The sequence below is a fragment of the Brienomyrus brachyistius genome, chromosome 10, assembly GCF_023856365.1.
Source record: "Brienomyrus brachyistius isolate T26 chromosome 10, BBRACH_0.4, whole genome shotgun sequence".
NCBI classification, from domain to species: Eukaryota; Metazoa; Chordata; class Actinopteri; order Osteoglossiformes; family Mormyridae; genus Brienomyrus; species Brienomyrus brachyistius.
In genome coordinates, this window is record NC_064542.1 from 20,105,796 (window position 1) to 20,130,048 (window position 24,253).

The 24,253-nt window shown below is 49.5% G+C and overlaps 2 protein-coding genes across 2 annotated transcripts; one reads left to right on the forward strand and one right to left on the reverse strand.

Annotated features, from left to right (window-relative positions):
* The first annotated feature begins 273 nt into the window (after window positions 1-273).
* Window positions 274-15,111, forward strand: LOC125751171 (cyclin-J-like). The gene is made up of 6 exons (XM_049029754.1): window positions 274-573; window positions 1,521-1,629; window positions 5,113-5,323; window positions 10,447-10,746; window positions 10,842-11,001; window positions 12,215-15,111. Exons 2-6 carry the CDS (start codon window positions 1,552-1,554, stop codon window positions 12,708-12,710), a joined length of 1,245 nt encoding a protein of 414 aa, XP_048885711.1. The 5' UTR covers window positions 274-573; window positions 1,521-1,551; the 3' UTR covers window positions 12,711-15,111.
* A 1,267-nt stretch (window positions 15,112-16,378) lies between these two features.
* fabp6 (fatty acid binding protein 6, ileal (gastrotropin)) lies at window positions 16,379-17,742 on the reverse strand. Its single transcript, XM_049028990.1, is given in 5 exon segments — window positions 16,379-16,507; window positions 16,605-16,655; window positions 16,658-16,696; window positions 16,948-17,120; window positions 17,644-17,742. Coding segments are annotated over 5 exon segments (393 nt in total). The 5' UTR covers window positions 17,711-17,742; the 3' UTR covers window positions 16,379-16,444.
* Window positions 17,743-24,253: the final 6,511 nt, after the last annotated feature.

Consider the following 24,253-nt stretch of genomic DNA (forward strand, 5'->3'; position numbering starts at 1 on the left):
GCATACTTTAAAATAATTTTGACAATTTTGTCGATAAAATATATAGCATATAGCACGTACAGGTATATTATTAAGTTATAATTGCTTTTTCCGAATTCCTCAGTTTCATCATAATAATGGAAATGAAATATTTACATGGAACACTAATGAAACTATTAGGCGAATATACTTAAATAATAATAATTAAAAAAAATAAGTTGAATGGTGCGGACATCACTTGAGAACTACAAATCCCAGAAGCAACCAGTGTCCAGCCTCTCGCCGCCTCCCCCTTGTGCAGGTTCACCAGCCCTGGAGCTCCACACCACAGTAGCAGCTGGGGTACTGATACTACTCCGCTGCCGGAGAGCGTCGGGAAGGTCTGCTGTGGGGGTAATCGGGGGAAAACGCCGAAGCATCCTCATAGATCCCCCTTTAGGGAGTTTTGGACCCGTTGGAGTCGTTATAGACGGGAGGGGGCCTCGTCTTCCCGGATTATTCCCCTTGCGCGGCTATAAAGAAACTTCCAGCAGGATTTGTAAATTCAGGATGTCGGTGTGAAACAAAGGGGTCCGGAGCACTGTTGTCTGAGTGGTAAGGGTTTTTCTGCTCGCATATCTGCAATATCCTTAATGCAATGCTTTTGGGATGAGGGATGCGTCAAGTGAGAGGCTCTGATTGATGAAAATACGGATTAGCCCGCGATCGTGAAATAGGTGGTTAATATACTGGGTAGGACAGTAACGGTGAGCTGCGGGTCGTGCGGCACGGACGCCGGTGGAGGGGTAACGATCACATGGAGCGGGCAGGAGTGCGCCTCGTTGTTTCTATAAGACGATCAAAGCACGCCGGCACTTCGGGAGACCCTGAACTCCCCGCAGGCTCCCCTGTACCCCGTTACCACCAAGAGATTAACACGCGTTGAACTCCAGAAAAAAGTTTTCTGTAATATGACATATATAACAGCGATCTGCGAACGGGAAACGTCGCGGCGGCTGGTGTGTAAGAGAGGCTGAAAACCCCTAGCCCAAGTATCTGATGTGTCGCCCCTTACTGAAAAAAAAATCACTTTTTGTATAAAACCCCAAATACGCCCTGTAGTAGAGTGGAAATACTGTGGAAAATCATGCAATCACTTTTTAAACTTTTTAAGGGTTTAAAAGGCTTTTCATACAGCTGAAGGGAGTTTGTAGTTAAATTGTTGCTTTTCCAGCATTTGGTATTTGACGGTTTGGGATATATGTTTGTTCAATACAAAAACACTAAAAAAAAGAGAACATTTTGGATTGACTTGCCTACATTCATCTTCATGGAATCTTTAGGGCGTTTCATGGTGGAAGTACGAGAACGTGGGTTAATGAAAATGGAGAGAAATGGGCAAAGGGGCTGTCGTGGGGGGGGTCTGTTTAGGATAGTGCCTGTTATGTGGTTCCCGGCGAGTTAAAATGACCGGAACCGGCCTGTGAATTGAACTGAGGTGGGGGTGTCCACCCCCGAGGTGGGGGAAACGTCCGAGCCCACATCCCCTTTGATCTTGGTAGGGTACGATTGCGTCCTCTTCGCCTGCTCTGGATGGGAAAGATGGAGACGGAAGTGCAGTGGTGGAAGAGCCAACTCGCAGCGGACATCCATCAAGCTCTGCGCGTCAAGGTGAGTCCCGGCAATCCTCACATTATACTCTCTGTTGTCAAGTAGGGAAACAAGATTTTAATTGGGTGGAAGGGGATGGGATGCTTGTATATGGCTCCGTGTGCCTTTGATGTGGAGGTGTGAGATGTGGCGTGCGTCTATCAGCCTGTGATAACATCTGTGAGGGAACCGTGGATCAAACGCATACCTTAACACTCCACAGCTATCCTATTGTAGATAACTGCTAACCTTCTCTGTAGCACCCTATCGTTTTTTCCTTCTCTGAAGCTCAGGTATGAACACAGTCCTAATCGCTACTCTTATGTGTATTGCTACCTCTGAGACTGACCCCTTTGGATTGGATTTACCGTCCAACGTGCTTGTAGCATCAATGGGATTCCGATTCAGCTTTAAACGGCTTGACAATCTGGTGGATAACAAACACTGGGTGTCATTCGGATGTATGGATGGTCTTGTTGGGTTGAAGGTGGCCTTAATTGACTGATTTGTACCCAGCAGTGTGTCCCGTTGGCCCAGTGTTGTTCGCTTTGTAGTTGTTGACCTTTTATTAATACGCAGAGAGGCACTAACTGGAGGTCCCCTTGAGTTTCACATCGTCTAGATGCATCTATCCCGGTTCCCTCACAGCCAGGTCGCTGTGTGCTTGATTGCACGCTGAAGGCCCACTTAGAGAGTCCCTCAGAATATCAGGGGAAGCAGCTGAGAAGTCTGTGCAGATCTAGCAGGGCTCGGCTGGCCCCAGGGCTTGTGGGCCTCTTGCTGGGAGATGCGATGCCATAACTGGTAAATCCCAGGCCCTCGGCTGCCTGGAGGCGAGGTGCCCTCGGGCTAAGTCTCTCCCCCGGGGCCTGCCGTCACCTTGCTCTGCTGCCAGCTGTCGTTATGGGATCCTGCCCCGTCTCCAGCAGGTCTGCGGGGGAGTGCCTAAAGCCGGCCCAGGTGACACCGAGCTCCTGGCTGTTATCCCGGCAGATTAATCCTGACCGGAGACTCTGATAAAAGCGTCAGAAGGTGATAAATGTAGAGAACAACGGCTCAAAAACGTCTCAAGGCCGGGCATGGCAGATAGTGACGCATTCGCGGCTAGCAGCTGTAGGGCGAGCTTGCGATCATTGTACGAGCGCCGCGTCGCACGGGACGAATCCTGCAGTCTCTCAGTAACACGCTGACACACTGGACAGTCTCTCCGGAGAATGAGTCCTGCCATCATCATCATCATCATCATCATCATCGCCGCCCTTGGTCACAAACGCAGGCTTTCATGCGAAAATACTACACTCTTTGTTCCCAGTATCAACTACTGGAATGTGAATAGAGCTTCTCAGAGGATGGGAAGTTTTTTTTTTTTTTTTTTCCTCTGCTTTAACCTTAAATTGTTGCCCATGGTCCCAGTAACGCCTCGGCCTGTTGGAAACTCTGGACCAGTTGGACAGTGAGATCAGCTGCCGCTTCCACCTGTTTCTCGTTTCTGGTGGGGGCGGGTCGTGCGAAAGTGGAGGCGTGTCAGCAGGCCAGGTTTTTCTGAAGAGGAAATTGAGCACTGGGCTGATTTTATTGGTGCGTGGGAGTCAAGCATTGGGATGGTGATGAGTAATTTATGGTGTCTGCATGTGTGTCTTTTGGGGGGGGGGGGGGGGGTGACTGTTTGTGTTTGCTGTTGGCATTATGATGCCTTCTTCCAGACGGGGAGAAGCTGTCTGCTCTGAGACGGGGTGGGGGGTGGGAGTGACTGAGCAGTTCAGGGACACAGGGCTGTGTTTGAGGTGGGGGGGGGGGGGCAGCGACGTTCCTGTGTTTGCCGTCACCAGCCCTCTGATTCATTGTTTCTCTGTGTATTTCTTTACTGTAAGCATGATTGTGAAATTATTACAGAGCCCCCCCCCCCCCCCCCGGCACAAGCACGGTTAGAAGAGAAATGATGGAAGAGCCTAATCGTGCTTCTTTCTTTTGGTTGGTACCTGGGGTCCGGAGCCGACATTCTCTACCATCAATCTTTAAATTACCTGCCGCGTCTTTTCAGATGTCCCCCCACCCCCAAAAATAACACTGGGGGGGGGGTGGTGAATGCCTGGGCGCTGATTTATCACCCTTGTCGAGAAGCACGCGGTTCGAATCGGCCGATGCAGTCATGAGCCGACTGCTCCGTCCTGGTGTCTGGTGCTGATTTTGAGTAGATAATAAACCTTTTTAAGGGGGGGGGGGGTTTCACCTCATCTAAGCAAGGCCACCGCCCCCACGCTCCCGTCCAATAGTGCTTAATGCACGCTGAGTCAGCATTAATGCAGCGTGGCGCGTGAGGGAGGGTGGCGGTTGATCAGGCATGGAAATAAAGAAGCAACAACGTTCCGGCCTCACAAAGCCCCCAGCCAGACGGGCTCCAGCGCTGCGACCCCAGACGGACAGATGGGCTGCCCTCCCACTCGCTCACCCCCGCGGGCCAGGCTACCTTCGAGTCCCTGTCTGTGGGAATTAACTTCAGCAATTTAGCTATTAGATTGTTTACAAAAAAACTCTGTGTGCTTGTCTCCCCCCCATGTTCTCTGTAAAGTGTGTGGAGGGGGTTCCCTGTTGAAAGTTCATCTCTCGTTTCATGGTGCAGTGTGTTAGAATCTGTCGTGAGGGTTACGTGGGGGCCACCGGAACGGGGGTCGTCAAGGAGACCCTCTGAAATCCTACTGAACTCCCACCGCGAGCCGGAAAATCTGCTTCGGCCTTTATTTGTTGTTTTTAAGGCTGTGTGTTTGTCTTCAGGGGACACAGTGAAGCCATTGAATGGTGTTATCTCTCACCAGGCAGTAGGGAAACGCCCCCCCCCCGACATGATTATGTGTCCTAACATCTTAATGTCACCGTTTCTCGTTTACATGAGTGCCAGCCGTAGGGAAGATGCTCAGTGGCCAGAGGGTAAAGCTAACCTTCCATACCGGGGGTGTTTGTGTCGTGCGCTGCCATTTGCATTTGTGTGATTAATTTAGCCACCGTTGAAGGGAAACTGGAGATCTTTCATCTCTTGCAAAATCAAGTTCTATGTCTGACATCCTTCCATGCCTGTGAGCCCCGGACATCTCCTGTACACACCTGCCGTCTCCTTGAGCTGTTGTTGTGGAAGACCCCTCTGGAAGGTTCCGGTGGGGCTGAGCCGCTCCTGAAATAAGAGGCGCTCTTTCTTCGTCAGTCCGACAAGGTCCTCCAATCACGCTCCTCGCTTCCAGGAGGAAGTCCCTCCCACTCTGGTGACCTTAAAGTCACGGCTCGCTTTTCGCCAGGGTCTCTGATGTCCCGAAGGCTGTTTGTTGTGCTAACTGAGGGAATGTTACGGCCAGTTCAGGGAGCCCCTTTTTCCGTGTTTATTTATGGACTTGGATGATAAATGCATTTGATGTGTGAATTACGTGAGTTTCTAGGAAAAATTTGCATAACAGATGGAAGAGTCTGGCAGCCAAGGCTAATTTTTTGTTGTTCTTATTCCTGCTTGTGGTTCAGGAGTTGAAGCTGCCGACCTACCGGGCTCACTCACCCCAGATTGGAATGCGACGCTATTTCGCCGACCTGCTGGCCATCCTCAGTAACCGCTACCAACTGTGCCCGACCGCCCGCCACCTGGCCGTCTACCTGCTGGACCTCTTCATGGACCACTACGACGTGGCCCTCAAGCAGCTTTATGCAATCGCTCTGTCCTGCCTGCTCCTTGCCAGTAAGTCACCGTGATGGGGAGCCAGCCAGTGGACTGTCAGTCTGCATTTTGATGACCCCCCCTCCAATCCCCCTTATCACACAGATACACTGGAGACCCCCCAGCCATCTCTGGATACTCCAGTAATATCCCTGTTTTCTGATGTGGGTGCAGTCTGGTGGTTAAGGGACCCCACAGATGTGTGGGGTTTTGGGGGGGGGGGCGGGGGGGGGGGGGCTCAGTGCGGCGCAGCTCAGTTGGGGCGACCAGCCGGCTCCTAATGGTGCCTCGCCGTGGTTTTCTATGACAAACGTCTGCGCAGCTGAAAGGCTCCACACATGGCGAGATCAGAAGAATGGAGAACAGGAATGGGAAATTAATGAGGGGGTGGGGGCTGCTCAGGCAGAGCAGTGGGGAGGGGGGATGGGTGCAGGAGTGCTGGGTTTGGGCGCCCGCAGAGCGGTAACCTTTATACTTCTGAGTCTTTTTCATCAGTGTCCCTTACACATGTGTTATATCTGGCCTTGTCTACCCTTTAATCGAGCTCACTGGCTCCCCCTGTCTGTCACATGTGGCCCCTGCATGTCTCCAAAGCTGGCAGCTCCGACAGGCGAAATGGGAAGCCCTCAGCTTCCTGTGTCCCTGGAACCCCGGAGGGTGGGGCGCGTAGAGGAATGGGCAGGTCATGGCCCTACCAGCACTGCGCGTGGATGTACGTGTGTGTGTGTTTTGTTTCAGAATGGGCGCTTGGGTTACAAGAATCTTAAAAATGCTAAAAGCGGAGCTGCTTTTCAATGCCTTATCTACTGAGGCAGGGCCTTGTCTCTCCCCCCCCCCCCTTTCAGGTCTCTCCATTCTTCTCTCTGTCTCTTAACCCCCCAGCCCCACTGTGAGGCCTCCATCCAGTGGACCCCGTAAGACCCGCTTACTGTCACCCTGGTTTCTGTCTCTGCGTTTGTTTGTCTTCTCCAGGTGGCTGCTTTTAAATAAATATGGGGGGGGGTGCGTGGCCGGTGTGGGTGGGGGGGGGGGGTCACTGCGTTAACGTAAAGACTGAGCTCTGGATCCACGCGCCATGTCTGTCGCCATGGTGAAGCTCGTCAGTGGTATGGGTCTCCGTAGCAGGGCCTGGCGAGGGTGGGGGCACGGTGGCCCGGAGGCGGTGGGGGGGTCCTGTGTGCTGAAGGGAGTCTGCCATATGCTCTCCTGAAATGGGGAGGGGGGTTGACAGGCTAATGCCGTGGGTGAGCGGGGCGGAGAGGAACATTTTTTAATTTAAGTGTGCAAACAGTGAGTACGATGTTCTGAGCTGAGCCCGGCGCTCATTAATATGCCACAGAATCCATCTGTCTGTCCTGGCTCCTGGGGGGGGGGGTAGGCTTGGGTTTATAGGACTGACCTGCTGTTGGGTGGCGGGGGGGTGCGTGGTCGTAAAAATCAGCGTGTCAAATTGAAGGGCGCATGCTTGCAGGACACGCTTCCTGTCTGACACACCTCGTCTGGGGGTGGGGGGTACAAACGACCCTGAGAAAATAAGGCTATAAAATGGGCTCTTCCTACTTGGGAGGGGGGAGTCACTAAAGCAGAGCTTCAAAGGTGTGTATGGAGTGTGTGTGTGGAGGGAGGGGGGTCGTGTCTGAGCAGAACCCCTCCCAGGAAGCCCCAGCGGGCAGATCAGGGCGACTGGAAGATGTTCTTGGGGGGGGGTGGTGCTAAGGTGGGGAATTAATCTGCTTGTCGCAGATTTTCGGGGTGACTCAGTCACAGGTTCTGACCAAGGTCATCTAGGTGGGGGTGCCCGTTAGGGAGGCGGTATTCCCTAAGGTTGAGAGATGCTGCGGAGGGGGGGGGGTATTTCCCTCCGGTGAGAGGTGCATGGCCCACGGTTCTGACGTGCAGGAAACTCAGAGCGACTGTCTCACCGAGCACCCAACCACGAACCCTCCGGGTCAAAGGTCACGAAGGACCCCCTTCGCGGGGGGTGCAATTTGGCATGGGGGGGTGCAAACTCCGCCCAAGATTTAGGTCTTGACATGATCGATTTCGCATAGTTTGGACTGAAAGATGGACTGCAGTTAAGAAAAATAAGGACATTTCTTCTGGGTGTTGCTGGGGGGTGACGATTGAAGGGGGGATGTTTCATCAAATCCGTCTGGAAATGGCTGGAGGGGCAACAGCAATGGTTAAGGGGTTACGTGAGTGCGTGTGTGTCTGTCTTTGTGTGTGTGTGTGTGTGTCTCAGCGTGTCAGTGTGTGTTTGTGTGTCTGTGTGTGTCAGCATCTGTGTGTGTCTGTGTATATGAGTGAGAGTCTGTCTGTCTGTCTCTGTCTGTCTGTCTCTGTCTGTCTGTCTCTGTCTGTCTGTCTCTGTGTCTGTGTCTGTGTGAGAGATGAGTCGTCCTCGCACAGCCCCTCTTCAGTTTCTCCGTTCTCCATCTGTATGGTTACTGGTGTTCTGCTCTGGCTGCTCCTTCCACTGCACCACCCTCCTCCCCCCAGTCCCTGTGTCCCACCGCCTGTGAGCTCGCTGTTCTGTACTGGCCTGCTGAAGCCCAGTAGTTCTGACTGAGACGCCCTCTCCCGGAACCCTGAGTCGACCATGAGGGATCGGTGTGTATACACACACACACACACACACACACACACATCCAGGCTTTCCTACCTCTTCCTGCCTCCAACGCCACGTGTGTCAGTGTACGTCCTTCTCTGCGAGTACCCTGACAGTGCCGGCTGTCTTCCTGACCCTCCCCACACTGCCCCCATACACACGCTTATCAGTCATCACGAGTCGTCCTGTGACCTGCCGATGCTCGCGGCTGTAGCTCTGTAGCAGGCCTGTCCCACAAGGCGAGAGAGAATCCATTTTAATGTCCTCTGTGCTAATAATTGATAATTTTATATACCACTTTATCAACTTTTAAGGTGTTCTGCTGGGTTATACGTAATATCCCAGTTAGGTACACCTACTGCCGACTGTTCCACGTGCCTCCCTTAACGGGAGAGCCTCTGACCCCTGGAGTAAATTGAAACAGCCCATCAGGTTGTCATGGGGCACTGCCTCCTGTCTCGTTTATTTTGGGTTCATGTGTGTGTGCATTAGTGCAGATAAGCGCAGCTGTAAGGCGGGATGAATCCTGAATATTCCACAGTATAGCAGCCAGCTCCAGAGTGCGTAATAGGAGGACAGAATATCAGCTGATCGAACACAAACATGATGTGGGGGAGACCACGTGGGCGGAGCAGCCTGCCAGCTCACCTGTGATTGGCTCAGTGTGTCACCCCCCCACACACACACACACACCTTCAGGTGTCATTTGTTTCACTGTGTCTCTGTGCTGCAGCGACCTGAGGAATTTCACTGTGTAGGGACACCCGTAGCATTTCTGTTACACCCCCTTTATCTCTGTGCTTATCCCACGCAGAGGGGCTCTGTGCTCCAATGTTGTGTCTTTGGGCTTCCTGGAGTTCTGAACGCAGATGTGTCTGCAATACACCCCCCCAGGTAACCGAAAACGGACATGGGGGTGGAAATGCTGTGAAGGATCTTATGTATCTGCAGGCCCACTCTGTGTGAGCCTGCTGCTTTCCGCCTCGCGACGGAATGTTCCAGGCCTCTCTATCTGTCTCGAGCGTAAACTGGACTCCAGTTGGCATTTTTTCCCGTCCTTCGGTGCAGAGTCACACAGTCTCTCACCTTAACTAACAATCCAGTTCTTTTTTTAATCGTCCTGCTTTTTTTCCCCCGTAATGTTGCTGAGAAGTGGCGGGATCTCCCCCGCCTTTGCGCGGATCCGGTCCGTGGCATGCGGCCGTCCCTCGCTGATGACGGCGTGCGGCGGGTGGACCGGGGGTGTCCCGCGGGGGCTTGACAAAGGCAGCCGGTCTGGCTTACAAAGGCAGAGTGTGCCTTTACAATGTGGCACTTATGACACCAGGACCCTTTACATGCCCACCGCCCCCTTGCACTCATCTGCTCCTCCACTTAATTCAATTAATTATTATTTCTTGCTCTGAGTTTTTCTTTGGTTTCATTGATTAGCATTTTTAGTGTGTGTGCAGTTGAAAACAGAAGTTTTGTTCATTTGCATTACAAGGATATCACAGTGACACCCCCCCCCCACCTACCAGAAGCACAATGCAGCATTGGGGTGTGTGTGTGTGGATGGGGGGGGGGGGCGAGGGGGTTGTAGTGATGCTGTAACCTGAGCCTCAACTAACAGCTCGCGTAGCCACTATCTGTCAGGGTGCAAGAGCAAGAAGCTCATAGTTCATTGGCTGAGGAGACATATGCTGTCCTGCTATAGCCAATAAAATGTCAGGAGCTGGGGAAGCCTTGAAGGCACTTTACATGGTAGGATGGTTCTAGTTGGGGGGTGATATGCTAAAATGCTAAAATGCTGGACTGTGGGCCTCATCCAGCCAAGATCTGACTGGGCAGTTTGAAATGTTGGTTGGCCTGCTGGTGTCCCTGCCTTCCAGTACCACCACCCCCCCCCAGCAGTCCCATCTGCGAAGGGCTTCTCTGACTTCAGTGTCCTTCAAATGGCTGGACTATTGTTTTATCTCTCTTTTTAGACTCCAGTTAGCTATTTTTCTCTGTGAGACGTCAAAGCTGATAATTAGGGCTCCATTGTGAAGGACCGCCTGCGTTCTTTACGACGCTCTTTGTAATCTCACCCCTACCCACCCTCAGGCGTCTTAGTCTCAGTGCCCCCTGGACAATGACCAGCCCTGTCGTTTGTGGCTGTGCTCGCCTACCGCCGAATGAATCCGCATTCCTGCATTTTTATCCGACTGGCTCTCGGATATACCTGCCAGTTCTCACTGCATACTGGGACAGTCTGGTTACACCTTATAGTGAGTGGTGAACCCGCAAGCTGACCGGCTGCCTCTGTGTGACTGTTTTAATGGGCTCATGATCGTGATTGAGGACTTGGAGGACCACTCCCTCACAGTGGTGCATTGTGGGTAGACATCATCACCCACGGTCCCCCAAATGTCCGTATTTTCATTCCAAGCTTGGAGAGCGAGTCGTGCTTCCCGTGTAACTTCCCTAAGCCCCCGAACGCCATTCCTCCTGTCTGATTCCACAGGAACTTTCTCAGCCTCTTTCCCGTAACATTCCCCCCCCTTGTCACGTGCAGGTAAGTTCGAGGAGAAGGAGGACCGCGTGCCCAAGCTGGAGCAGCTGAACGCTTTGGGCTTCATGTGCAGCCTGAACCTGGTGCTCAGCAAGCGCGACCTGATCCGCATGGAGCTGCTGCTGCTGGAGACCTTCGGCTGGAACCTGTGCCTGCCCACCCCCGCCCACTTCATCGACTACTACCTCCACGCCTCCGTGCAGGACAGCGACCTGCACAACGGGTGGCCGCTCTCCTCACCGTCCAAGACCAAAGCCTTCATGGACAAGTACACACACTACTTCCTGGAGGTCTCGCTGCAAGGTACGCAGGTCAGGGGGCGGTCGGCCCAAGCCTGTGCCCCGTTTAGGGGCCTCGTCTCCCCCGTGTCTCTCTCTAACGCCCGCGCTGTGTCGCAGACCACGCCTTCCTGAGCTTCCGGCCCTCTCAAGTGGCAGCAGCCTGCATCGCGGCCTCGCGCATCTGCTTGCAGGTGTCTCCCAGCTGGACCACTGCGCTGCACCTGCTCACAGGCTACACCTGGGAGCACCTGACCCAGTGCATCGAGCTCATGCTCCTGTAAGAGCCCCTGGCTGCCCTCTGCCCCTCGCCCCCCCGCCCCGCTTGGCATATGCGCTTGAATCCCGCAGAGTCTCGGCTTTTTGCTTGCGACACCAAAAGCATGAGGGAGTTTCTCAATACCAAGAATGTGAAGATCGTACTTGTGATCTTGGCAAGACTGGTCTTGCTACCTTACCTCCCAAAAACAAACTTTGGGGTGCAATGAATCATGGGACTGGTCTCATTTGTCAGGGATGCAACGAATGTATCCTTTATATTTGAGGCAGGACAAGAACAGGGATTCGGGGATTTAAATTTTTTTTTCTTAAACTGTCCTCCGTACTTCTGTTCTTGAGTATTGGAGCTGGTCTTTGGCAATGGAAGATGACATAAAAGGGGTACATGAGAACACCGTATTCAGTATGCGTATTGAGGAATGTCTTGTACAGACGTGCGTCTATATATGCAGGATATGGACAAAATAAGACTCTTAGCAAATGTATTACTATCAAAGACCTGGGCCACTACTTCAGCTTCAGTCCTGGTTATACAAGTCAATGTAAGACCAGTTAGCAGTGGCTTTTAGGATGGTAGAGGTGACGATCTGCTTTGCCCCTCTGGGATCCCAAGCGTCCCCTATATGCTTAATGACGCATAGCTCTGTTGCTTGGTGTCGCCAGGGAAGGTGACTGACTTATCTTGGCGTCTCCGAATCCACCCCTGCGTTTGTTTAGCCGTGAGCGTACGGGTATTATCACCTTGGGGGCTTCGTCAGGGGGCATTGTTTGCGCCGCAGGCTGTGCCCGGCCCTGTCAAAGGATCTCGTATTTCTCGGCTGTTAGAGGAGCGTGCAGAACAATGGCGGCAGCAGACGCGGCTCCCCAGAAGCTTCCTTTCACTTTCTTCAGAGGGAAGCCTGTCTGCCAGTAGGACAAAAGGCAAAATGTCTCGTCAGGCCATATTACCATTTTCTCTTGCTCAGGGGTCCGGATTTTAGTGTTTTTTTTCCGGCCGTAGATGCAAGCACTTTCCGGACGTGGCCCGGCCATAAATACCAGCTTTGCTGACATGCATGAGCTCCCGTTCGGCTGGAGACTTCTGAGGGCATATATCTATATATCATATACCCATATATCTGTGATCGCAATGTGCCAGTCTTTTATATGTCCTATAATCACGTGTCTGAGGTGTCGTTGTGTCGTGTTGTCTTCTGCTTCTCGTCCTTTTGAAGAGCCCATGACAATGACGTGAAGGAGGCCAACAAAAGCAAAGCAGCCCCCTCACCTGGCCAGCTGTCCCTGCCGCCCCCGGCCTCAGCCCCCCCTGCCCAGAGCCGGGCCGCTTCCTCCCAGCAGCTGCTCTTCCAGCCGGCCAGCTTCGCCCATCTCTCCCAGCACCCGGGCCCCCTGTCCCAGCTGCACATGCTGGCCGAAGCCCCGTCTTTGGGGTCCGTGGTGCCGCAAGACTACCTCCAGTCCCATCGGATAGGGCTGCTCTCCGGAGCTCCCTCCGGGGGAACCCTTCACTCGTACCCTGGCTTGGCATCGGGGCTGCAGCCCGGGGTGCGTGGGCTGCCCCTGCAGGCCCCCCTGTCCGTGCAGATGGCCGTGACTGGTGAGCCGCTCCACTGTCTCAGCGTGGCCTACCCCAGTGGCTGCCTGGGCCCCCACCTGGGCCCCCACCTGGGCTCCCACCGCGGCTTCGCCGCCAGCTGTTTCGACAGGTGACGCCAGAAGAGGGAGCCCCCGGAGCTCAGACGCGCACGCCGGCCTTTCTCTGCCCCCTCCCCCGGCCCTAGTCCCGCCCCCCTCCAGAGACGCGGCAATCGTAAATCAAAACGCGGCACCGGGGTGGACGCCTCCGCCGTCGGCGGGCTCACATGACGCTCTCGCCGCTGGAATGGACTTGAAACAAAGACTTTCCTGAAGCCTTTATTGAACCGGAGGAAGAGAGACTGTTTTCGTTGATAGTTTTTGCCACTGATTACTCTTTACCACACTGTGATGGACAGATCTACAGCCACGGCTCAGTTCTGTTTTGAAAATCGTCTCTGTGGCTCTTCTGGTCTTGGGGTGTGGGGGGGGGGGATTAAGATATTATGTAAAATATCTCTGATTCCCTTATCTGTCCGGGTTAACAGCCCGTCGTTAAACTAAAGTGCTGCTTTATTCTCAAAAACAAGCCAAAAGAAAACGACGAGTGAGTGGAAACATCCATCCAGTAGTGCGCACCCCCCCCCCCCCACCCCCCCCCCCCCCCCCCCCCCCCGGACTGTAGTCTCTCGCCAGTTTTGACCGACCTTTCGACCGTAAGCTGCTTTTTTTCTTTTTCTCATGTTCCTGTGGTTGGACACCGTAAAGGTCTGGAGGTCTACCTGGTCTCGCTCGCCGCCTTCCCTCGGCACACCTGCAGACAGGAAGTGACATCATTCTGCAGCCTGTCGTCAGTCTATAAAATGGACCTACACCCCCCAATGTTGCTGCCTTACACAAACCCGGCGAGCTGCGACTGTGAGGCTCCTGCCCTGGAATTGTTTACACGCGAAATGCCGATTCAGGGACCCACATGTTACTTGAAGGACGATGAATTCGGGGCTTTGCTGTTATTTATAATCATTCCTCTTCGCTTTGTCTCCTTCGGCTGCCTTTGTGCCCTCGTGGTGTGTGGATATGTTCCTGCAAACGGAAGGTCTCCTTTACTGTGCGGCGGCCATGTGACGGTCACAGCCGCAGGGGGAGGCTGTCCTGACTTTGAGGCTAGAGGGGAATCTGCAGGGAGGGGCCGTCTTTCTACTGCTTGTCTGGGTGGGGGGGGGGGGGGGTGGAGCTGTTGCACTCAGTCATTTAGAGAAACAAAATTATAATGGTGCATCAAAACGCTTATGCATTTACTGTTTTGCTGAATACTCAGAATGCCACAAACACACACTGTAACAGACCTCTGTCTGAGTGACCAGCCTGTAATACACTCATTCCCTGCAACCAAATCTCTGGAGTGCAATGGAGATGCTGTGGTGGCCTCTGATTGGCTGGCGTTTGGTGGGCTCTGTCTAAGCAGATCCTCCTGATTGGAAAGCCAGGCAGTTTGGGCCCCCCCCCTCTCCACTCCCCCCAAGTTCCTATGCTGTGTGACTGTTTTCCACGAAGGCAGTTCCCCGTTGTGCTGTATGGCTCTTCTCAGGAAATCTGTAACAGAATGCTGAACTCTGATAGGCTGCTCTGGATCACAGGGGCATGATGGGTGCTGTCCACATGGCAGAGAGACTGGATTCTACAAAAGGTGGGATGGCCCCCACGCCTCAGGGTCACGTCCCACTCGGTTGTGCCCGACCCCAAGCAGTCGTGGCTCAGAATGCTTCCTCCGCCACCCGTCCTCTGAGCCGAAGTGGAGACATGAAGCACTGAAATGCTGCTGTGTCTCTGCTGCTTGCCTCATGCAGACACTGGTCTCCCAGTCTTACCCTTGACGCTGGACCTCGGACTTTGAGCTACCTCCCTCTACCTGATCACTGTATTACGCCAACTGCTTATACTTTTGTTACCCTTTTTTTTTTTTTTAATCGTACCTTGTAAATTCTTGTTTTCTTCATGATGTAAGTTTTCAGATGCCTGTGTGTGTGTGTGTGTGTGTGTGCGTGCGCCTGTGTGTGTGTGTGCGCGCGTGCGCCTGTGTGTGTGTGTGTGTGTGTGTGTGCAGCCCACGTTCCGTTCAGCATGGGGACCCTCTGCTCATCACGATTACGCAGCAATAGGATTTGCAATGAATCCCAGGGTGCAGTATGTCTGTGAATCTTTAGACCAATTACCGATCAATTTCAGAGAAGGTTAGTATCATTAGTAACTTATTCGAGAGTTTTTCTTTTCGTTTGCTTGATGTTTACTGCTGGTAGGCAGTAAGTTTTAACCATAATGAAAATGTTGCATATTGCAACTGTGACAATGTCACCGCAGGACACGTGTGTAAGAACTAGTGCAGATGCATAGCCAGCAACTCCTTAGGAACAGGTCATAAACTTTCTCTCTCGTCCATGATGTCAGACTTTGTGTGGTTGCAAGAGGATACAGGCTATGCAGAATGGACACCTGCTGTCAAGCTAACCACCCAAAAATAAACACCAACACAACTAAGTTTTCGTAGTTTTTTTTTCAGTTACTGTTCACCATCCAAGCCATTTTAAAGTTCAGCAACAATCGCTACTGGGAACTGTCATCTAGCAGGGTTACATGGTGACTGACGGCACACGTTAACCCTCTGTGGCGTTTAAAGCCCCTCGCTGTGTGCATTCTGGGTGCTTGTGTCTCTCGGCGAGGCAAAGCACAGCAGAGCACATGATATGGGAAGGGAGGGTGACTGAATTTGCAGTCCTTTGTGGGTTACTTTAAGACAGACAAAGAAGAATGGTTAAGACTAAATAAGGGAGGGGGGGGGACATCCCTCCAACATCAATCACTAAGTACGGGGAAATGCCAAAAATTGCGGGAAGCTTAAAAAAAGATGGCAGGACGTGCTGCATTTCCGCTGTTGAGTCTGTCTGACGAATTACCCAGCAGCCTCATGGAAAATGTTATCTGGGATTGCACATGTCCAGCGGGCCTTGCAAGCGAGGTTGTATATGCAAGAGAGACATCCCCCCCAAAGTCTCTGTCAGACTTTCCCGCTATGATCTGCACTTATCTTTCCCTGTTTTCCCCCACCTCCAGTGCTGGGGGGGGTCGAGCGTTCATGGAACCCCAGACTTCGGGGTTTCTGTAATGCCCCCCGGGGGATAAGGTGGGGTGTTCCCGCCAGGGGGGTCGGGCTCCAGGGCAGGGCCCAGAACCCCCCGATCCTTTTGTGCGGAGGGGAGCAGCGGCCTTTGCATTGCATGGCAGGGGGCTCACTGAGGGTTCATTTCCATAGAGACAGTGGGGGGTGGGGTTTCTCTGCTGAAGGTGGGGGGTGAGGAGCCTCCATAATGAGACCTCCTCAATCAGCCATGCTGCGAAGCTCGCAGGGACACATGCCATTCTGATGGAGAACTCCAGCCACACCTAGTTACGTTCAAACATAACGCTGCACACTGCCATAGCTGGTAAACACCATAAACGTTACTACATCCAGAGCACACAGCAGAAATACCAGTAAAGAGCCCGACCTGTGAATGGATGTGCAGACTTATTGCAAGATTTCCCACTGGAGAGAAACATAAATTATGCAAATCGGAGGCTTTTCTGTAGGACTAAGTCTCGTGCTGATAAGTTTTGCCCCCTTGTGGTAATTAACTAAAGCTACACTTAAGAATCTGCAGTAACCTTTCAGCAGATTATTTTGGATGGGACAGATGTATTTGCATGAACCAGCCACTAGGGGGAGTGCAAAGCCACTCCAGAGGGCAAATGAGTAGGCTTGAGACGGATTTTGCTATTTGAGCATTTTAATTTTCAGCTAGAAGTAGCCTGCTGGGAGTGGTCCATCGCTTTTCCTAGATCCGCTTGCTGGTTCTCTTCAGGGTTACATTGCCCTGCTCTGTGGAAGCCGTCGAGCACTGGGGTGGAGGGAGAGAAGCCACACAGAATGTAAACGTACGTGCCTTACGGAGCACGCACACCCTGAGAACGGCAGGCCCAGACGGGGACACTCACCTCCACCAGCTTGTCCCCACAGACCTCAGCTGTGAGGTGATATTTGGGGAATCGCTACGGACAAACTTGCTTCCCTCCATGGTGACGGTGACCTATGGTTTTTTAACAAAAAGGAAAAAAAACATGATGCGCTAGAAGTCGTGGTAAATGAGTTTTAGCAGAAATGCTACCGTCTGATGCTCTGTAAGCACTTCTGAAAGGTGCTATATAAAGATGAACTGAACTGGAATTCAGCTGGTGACTTGGTGTGGTAGGACACTGGAAGTGGTGGCTCACTATGTACCATGAGAGAAGGTCAGACTGGAGGGTGAATAGCGACCTAAGCGAAGGTCATCACGCTGACCTTGGACTTCTTGCCAGCTAACGCTTCCATCTCGCACTCCTGGCCGATGACGAACTTGTTGGTCACGGTCTTGTTGGGGTATGTCTGGGACCAGACGAACGTGCTGCCATCCTGAACCACCTCCGTGATGACCTTGAAGTTACGGCCCTTCTCGATGACATCGTCGGGAAGGCCTGGATTCGGGTGGTGTGGAGAGGGTCTCGTTAGGCTCCCCCTGCGTTGTCGGAGGCTCTAATCCTCAGTACGTCCTCAAACCAAATCCGATGCTTTATGCTGATGCCCACACAGCCATATAAAAGAGTCTGCCGAATGTATCTAGGTTTTCTGACATACACTGCATATGACTGTGCTAAATCACTCGTTAGTAACTGTAGACCTTGAATAAATAAAAGAGTAAAACACAAGACTTAAAAATAAGTAAAGCAAGCAAGGTCTTTTAAAGTGTGTTCAATATTTTCCCATAACAGATACACAAAAAGCATCTGGTTTTGCCCAGGGGGCATTGATAGGCCTATTTAAGGGGGGATCTACACCCCTCCCCCCCAATAAATGTGAATTTATTGGTTTAAGTAATTAATAGCTTGTCGTCAGCCCCCCCCCCCCCATCCATTCATCTGTAACTATACCCCTATTTTTTGCAAAAATCAGGACGCAAAAGCTTGAAAAATGCCCCCTTGGAAACACGCAGCTTCTTACCGACCAGCTTGAGGAACTCGTCGTAGTTCTCCTGGCTCTCGATCTCGTACTTGCCGGTGAAGGACATCCTGCGCAGTGAGGAGGAGTGATGGCAGTGCGTGCAGGTGAGCAGACAGGTGCAGTGCATCAGGCAGCTCGCTCCATAAATACACCCTCGCTGGGACCCCCCCCCCCCCCACAGCCTGTCATAAAGTGCTATGATGACACCACCACAATCACGGGTGAGTGACCGCTCGATCAGCCACCTGCGTGCACCTGAAGTCTATAATTGTGTATCTATGCTGCTCAAAGAAAATACTTCTGGCATCAAATCAATTTCTATAGCATTTCTTTGTAAGCCACCCAAATGCAAATGAATACATTTCCCTCACACCTTACAGCAAGAAACCACTTTTATTAGGCTAGATATAAATAATGATTTTCTTATTTCTTAAGCGACAGCACTTCTGAATCATTGTTCTGCACCCCAGCTTCTATCTGTCCTGTTTGCTGCTTTTTGCCACACTGTGCCGTGCAGTGATAGAGGTGCAGTGGACTGATTCCGGGTATGACGGTGTCTGCAGGACAGTGTGTTCCCCACAGAGGCTGACTCAACAGAAAGACTTCTGTCTGCGGTCCAGTTAGACTGGATCCTGGCAGCCCCTTGCAGCAGTGCTCCTGTTTTATAAGGGGTGGGGGCTCTGAGGAGACACGACCCAAAGACCGTCTGAGATGCGGTTTGCCCCACCCCAGGAAAAGTGTGCACTTCATTCCCCCATCAGCTCCAGATGCAGACAAACAAGCTCTCTGCCTGCTCCCGGGACACACGTCTGTATTAGAATTTGCCACCATCCATCCGCTCGGCCCCACAATGTTTCACCTGTTCTGCCTGGGAAGAAACTGCAGGCTCAGACAATCTCTACCACAGATGAGGAACCGGCAGAAATGTTTGGCTCTGAACAGGCTGGCGGTTGCTTTTTCAGCACGTGGTCCATTGTTGTGGTCAAGTGACTCTTTTTGTAAAAAGAGAATAAATGTGGACGCTCCCTGACAGTGTCTGCCCATGCCTACACTGCAGCTAAAGTCCTATCGGATTCCTCTGGCTAATGGATGATGCTTTATTAATTCCTGAGGAGAGATTCTCTTTTCACTTTAACTCCTGTCTTGTTTTCCATGAGACACACAGGCACTTCTGTAGGTAGAGCAAAGCTTTGGGGGGGGGGGGGTCACAGTGAGGGGGTAGCCACCTTGTGGTGCCCAGAGAGCTAGTCTGTTAAGGCCAGGCTTGAAGCAGTTCCTTCCAATCAGAAGCACAGAGGCTTAGCCCACTGCGCCACACACAGGCCTGACCCCTTATGGTGCTCAAAACAACAGGGAAAGTTTGAATAATTCCAAGGGCCCCTGATTGACAGACGTTTTTAACACGAGCAGCCACAGGTGCTTCCTGGAGAGGATCCTGTGTTAATGAAATGATGTCATACCTGTAAAAGGGAAATGAGAGAGAGCTGTGTGGGCACTTTACCTGCCTCTGGGCGCTTTACCTGCCCGCCTGCAAAACCCCATAAAGTGAAACGTCCTTCAGCACAAGGCTGAACTCTTTTATTCCCCTCTCAGGGTTAAATGTGTTTGGACAATATAAAACACAGTGAGTCATGAACTTTTTTACGACCAAACTGCGGTATTAAAAAGCGAACTTTCTGGGGTTTCACTAGCAAACTTCAGATCGTAAAACTGCGTTTTGTGACACGGTCACCTGCTAGGTTGGCTGGGACAGGTACAATCTATGAAGGCAAAAGTTTATTATTACCATCTCAAACGTGTCCTTGAACGTGACATAAATGGTCAATGAAAAATCTGAATATTCTCTGCTTCCTAGACTTAAGCTCCAGACCCTCCTTTGAAAAAGAGATGCATGTATTAATCCTTCTGTATTTTGACTTAAATTGTGTCGTAGATAGAAAGTGGCTGAATGAGCCAGTTATTGAACCTTAATGCACAAAAAATCCACGACGTGTTGGATGAAGCAGGAGAACTTTCATGCTTCGAGTCGAAGTAATGAACTCAGTGCTACTGAAAAGTTTTGCCGTGACTTGCAATGAGTAGCTCATGAAACGATGGGTCAAAGTGACCAAGAACTATAGGGGAATTGAAGCGGTTATGTGTTGGAGGTCAGATCTAGATACTTGCAAGCTCTTGCTGGACCAACACTGTAGTGCCAGCAAGATGGAGCCGAGTGGTGGAGGCCATTTGCGTATCCCGGCGTACTTGCGAGCTGTGTAAATGGCCCCTGTATGTAATTTTTATTGTAAGTACTTGCATGTTCCCCATTGCTATGTGCCCTTGCTGTGTCATATGTGTCATTATAGTTTGGTCAGATTATGTAGGTAATATTTCTATTTAATTTTTTTTGCTAAGGAATAAAAATGGGAAAAGAACACATTTGCAAATGTAATCTTATTACAGCACAATCCAGATATACGGCATTACTTTTCAATGCAGTACCAGTGTCTCAATCTAAACATAGCATTTCATAACAGATATAGTTACAGTCCTCATGTACTAAATTTAAAGGGGCACTCAGATTGTGACATAGGTGTGTAAGTGATGTTTGACGATATACAGTGGATGATTCTTGCATGCTTGCACTCTGTGCAGAATTATCAGGCAAGACTTATAAAAGTGAATTCAGAAGTTTTCTTTTGGTCCTAGTAAAAGTAAATGTTACATTAGACGTTGACAAAAATAAAAGAGAAAAGCTTGATTATTCCTGTGCAAAATTATTACACAATCAGAAACTATTTAACGTGGATTTTCTCTCTTCACCATCAACAGAAATAATAAAAACAATCTTAGTTATTTAGTCTATGTATGTAATAATTAACTACTGGCCGTTCTATACAGTCCACTTCACCAAGTTTAATGTCCATATAGCCAATTTTCTTATCAATAACCTTCATGAGCCTGTTGCCCACTGAACCAATCAGGTTTTTGATTTGATCCTGTCCTATATTAGCTGAGCCAGCTAGGACCACCTCCAAGATGTTGCTCTGAGAAGGGTGCTGTGTGCTACCTTGGTAAATCTCACACTTTGGTAAGACCCAGTAGTTCTCAATGGGGGGTTGAGTCAGGTGACGAAGGGGGGCAAGCCGTAATTCAATCACCTTTTAAGCTTTTCAAGGCCAATCTATGAAATACTTTGATGCATAGGGAGGGGCATTGTCTCGCAGGAATATCATAACCTTTTAGAAAGCTGCAGACTTCTTCCTGTGCCAGTGTTTGAAGACAGTATCTTCTAGGATTTGGCAGTAGATCTCGTTGTTAATTTTCACACCACCTCCATGTCGTAAAGTTCTGACAAGTTCACCACTGATAACTGCAGCCTACACTCTCACCCCTGCACCACCATGCTGGTCCTTGAAGAAGGTGTCCAACCACCGGCCCATTGACCTGATCCATCAAGAGTCACTCTCATCTCATCTGTCCATAAAACCCATGTAAGATCAGCCTTGAGACGTGTCCATACACATCCTTGAGGTTTTAGCTCGTGTGCCATATTGAGTAATGGTTGTGTTCAGCCTTCGTGACCTTAGCAGTCTCAAGCGTGCACTGCACCTAGTATTTCCAGACATTCCGTTCAAGAACGCAGATTTGGAAAATGGTGGCATTTGATTCTAAAGCGTTTCTATAAGTCTCCGCTTTAATCTGACGCAGTTAATTTGTGTCTTATCTCTACATTCTTCTTCCATCTTCTTTGGCTGTTAGCTACAAAACACTCAATTGTATGATGAACACGTTTTATAAGTTTGATCATGTAGATGGTTTCGTATCCCTCTGACAGGCACTTAATTTATTTGTTTACTTTTTTCGCTGTCTGTAAGGTCCTGTTTATTAGCTCATTTTAGTATTAATAATAATTTGCACAGGGCCCGGTTTCCGGTTTCTTATCGTAAAGTTGTTCATAAGTTCTACCTTAAATCTTAGTTATCTCTTATCGCTGTTTTTGACTTATACTCCTCATTTAAAATATGATTAACCTCCTTAAGGATACAGTTTCATAACCAAACATCACTTAATTAAAAAAATTAACTGATCCATATGATAAAATGATTTTGTCTGGTACATGACTATAATCATAAGAACATAAGAAATTTTCAAACAAGAGGAGGCCATTCGGCCCATCAAGCTCGTTTGGGGAGAACTTTAATAGCTCAGAGTTGTTAAAATCTTATCTAGCTCTAATTTAAAGGAACCCAAGGTTTTAGCTTGCGCTACACTAGCAGGAAGACTATTCCGTACTCCAACTACACGCTGTCATCATTAGGTTTAACCTCTGAATGTGCAGCGAATTGGCCTCAGTAATGCATGGATTCATAATGACATTTAAGGTTCGTGCTGTTGATTATGGTATTTATTTATTAATTGGGAAGGAAGGGGGGTGGGTTCTATTGAAACTGGGGTGGAGGCGTTCCCCCAATTTCCGACGCCGCTGGAACGCACACACCTCTGTAAATTTGCGAAATCGCAGTATATCAAAACTTTGCTTCATGAGATTGATACGAGTCGACGGTGCAGGTACATTTGCATGTAAATCTAATGTGTTTCCTCCAAAATAGCACCCTAGTTATACTTAGTAGTCAATACTGAAGCACACAGGACCTTCTCTTATGGTTAGAAAGTAACACAACTTTTCTTTTAGCTATTGTGCCATTGCTCCTCCCGATATGAATGGCACGCACACATTCTAATGCACGCAGGTGCTTTTTAGAACAAATAAAAATAAAATGGTGATAATACAATCTGGGGAGGCGGGTTCGTGCACCCAATCAGCAAAAATCATATTTACGATTAGATAATTCAAGTTGTTAATTTTGTACTTTATTTTTATTTTGAAGGAATCCTGCAGTGTTATACTTATAAAGAACACCACTTTCTCTCGTGCCGCAGCTCCTGTATGGAGGGAATGTCAATCAATCAGGTGTTCTGGTCGCTCTCTTGAGCAACCTAGAAGATTTTTCTGGAAATATATGTAGGAAAACAAATACCTTTCGTAAGATATATCTTTAGGGTCTTCGTAAGACTCTAAGACCCGCCGTTACCGGCCGGGAAGCTGTGTCCAGGTAAGTACCTATGGTTTCCAGTTTTACTCCAAACGGGAGGTAATCAGATAAAATACTGTGCATGGTCTATTTTTAAACAGTCCATTCTTACTTAGAGATTCATCTAAACTATTAGCTGGAAAAACAGATACAAGCGTAATGATTCTACAAGCAGTGTTCAATTAGAGGCACCAAATCAAGGGGGGCGGATTATGAGCTGCAAGAAAAAGAGGGAAGAGGGGAGAGGGGGCGGGGCGCATTGTAGGCGTGCGCACAAGGCGGGGTGTGGGGCATATATACATACTGAAATGCCGTAATGGTTCACAGGAAAGTGGTCAATCCGTTAAAATCGGGGCATGTTGGGTTCAACTGCTAACTGGCTTCTGAGGTTTGAGGAGGAACGAAATATTCAATTGTCTTGCTCAAAACATTGCCTACCCGCAGTCAGATACTCTTGTAAATATTGTATTTCATCTAAATAATTACAACAAAACGCCACCTAATGGATGTGATATTAATTGCTGACCGTTTCATCATATTTTCAGCACCGGCTGCTTCATGCAAGGAAGTAGCCCAAGGTGCTTAAATAACTGGCGTTGTGCCCCAGGAGAGTGCTTGCATTTCAAAAGAACTGCATTAGGTAACTATGCATTACTATGAAGCATAGTATTATTGCTCTGGTGTATTCTAGAAGACTAAGTGTAATTTTGATAATGTGTTGTCATATTGAGGTGTATAAATATTAGGCAGGTTTGGAAATGGGTTTTACATTGAATCACGACTTCAGCGTGGATTCATAAGGCTTAACACGCCTAGTAGAAATACCAGTAAATGTATCAGTTGGTTCAGATGACTTATTGGACGGGTAAATAATGCGAAATACTCACCACCGGGATCCAAGAATTCGTTAAATGAATTTAACCAATGACTATGCTAATATCTTTTGTATTATTTATACAGCATAGTACAGTGCATGTAAATCCTAACATAAAACAATAGTAGAAAGGCTGCTCGGGAACTAAAATAAAAGCAGGTGATATGTTTTCCTGGTTCCGATATGAATTTCTGGGTAACTTCAAGCCATCAGAAATGATCACTTTAGAAGTCATACGGATAAGGCTAGTATTTTTTACTACAAAGAGGAACTTCGGTAGACTATGACTAAAATGATGATGCAAAAGATGAACGCTAAAATGTTAATTGTAAGACTACGCCTGGGAATGTCCATATTATTTAAATGTAATTTGGTAGGGTAAAGATTTTGTTAGAAAGAACAAAAATGCATAAAGAACAATGTTCGAATTTAATAATCTCTCTATAATTGCTATTTATATTGTATGATTATTAATTATATTTACAAAATGTATAGTTACATATAATATTGATGATATTTTTGTTTGGAATAATCGCTTTGTGCACTACAAATGGGCATTTTCGTTCGCTACTGGAGGGTAAAAACATGACACAATACCGCCCCCTGTGTCACCATCAGTGCAACGTTAATCCATAAAAGTAACGGGATCGATGCGACGGAC

Coding starts and splice junctions, on each gene's coding strand:
- LOC125751171 (XM_049029754.1), top strand. CDS start 1,552: ATGGGAAAGATGGAGACGGAAGTGCAGTGGTGGAAGAGCCAACTCGCA. Junction 10,747..10,841: donor CCTGGAGGTCTCGCTGCAAG/GTACGCAGGTCA, acceptor GCTGTGTCGCAG/ACCACGCCTTCCTGAGCTTC. Junction 11,002..12,214: donor TGCATCGAGCTCATGCTCCT/GTAAGAGCCCCT, acceptor GTCCTTTTGAAG/AGCCCATGACAATGACGTGA.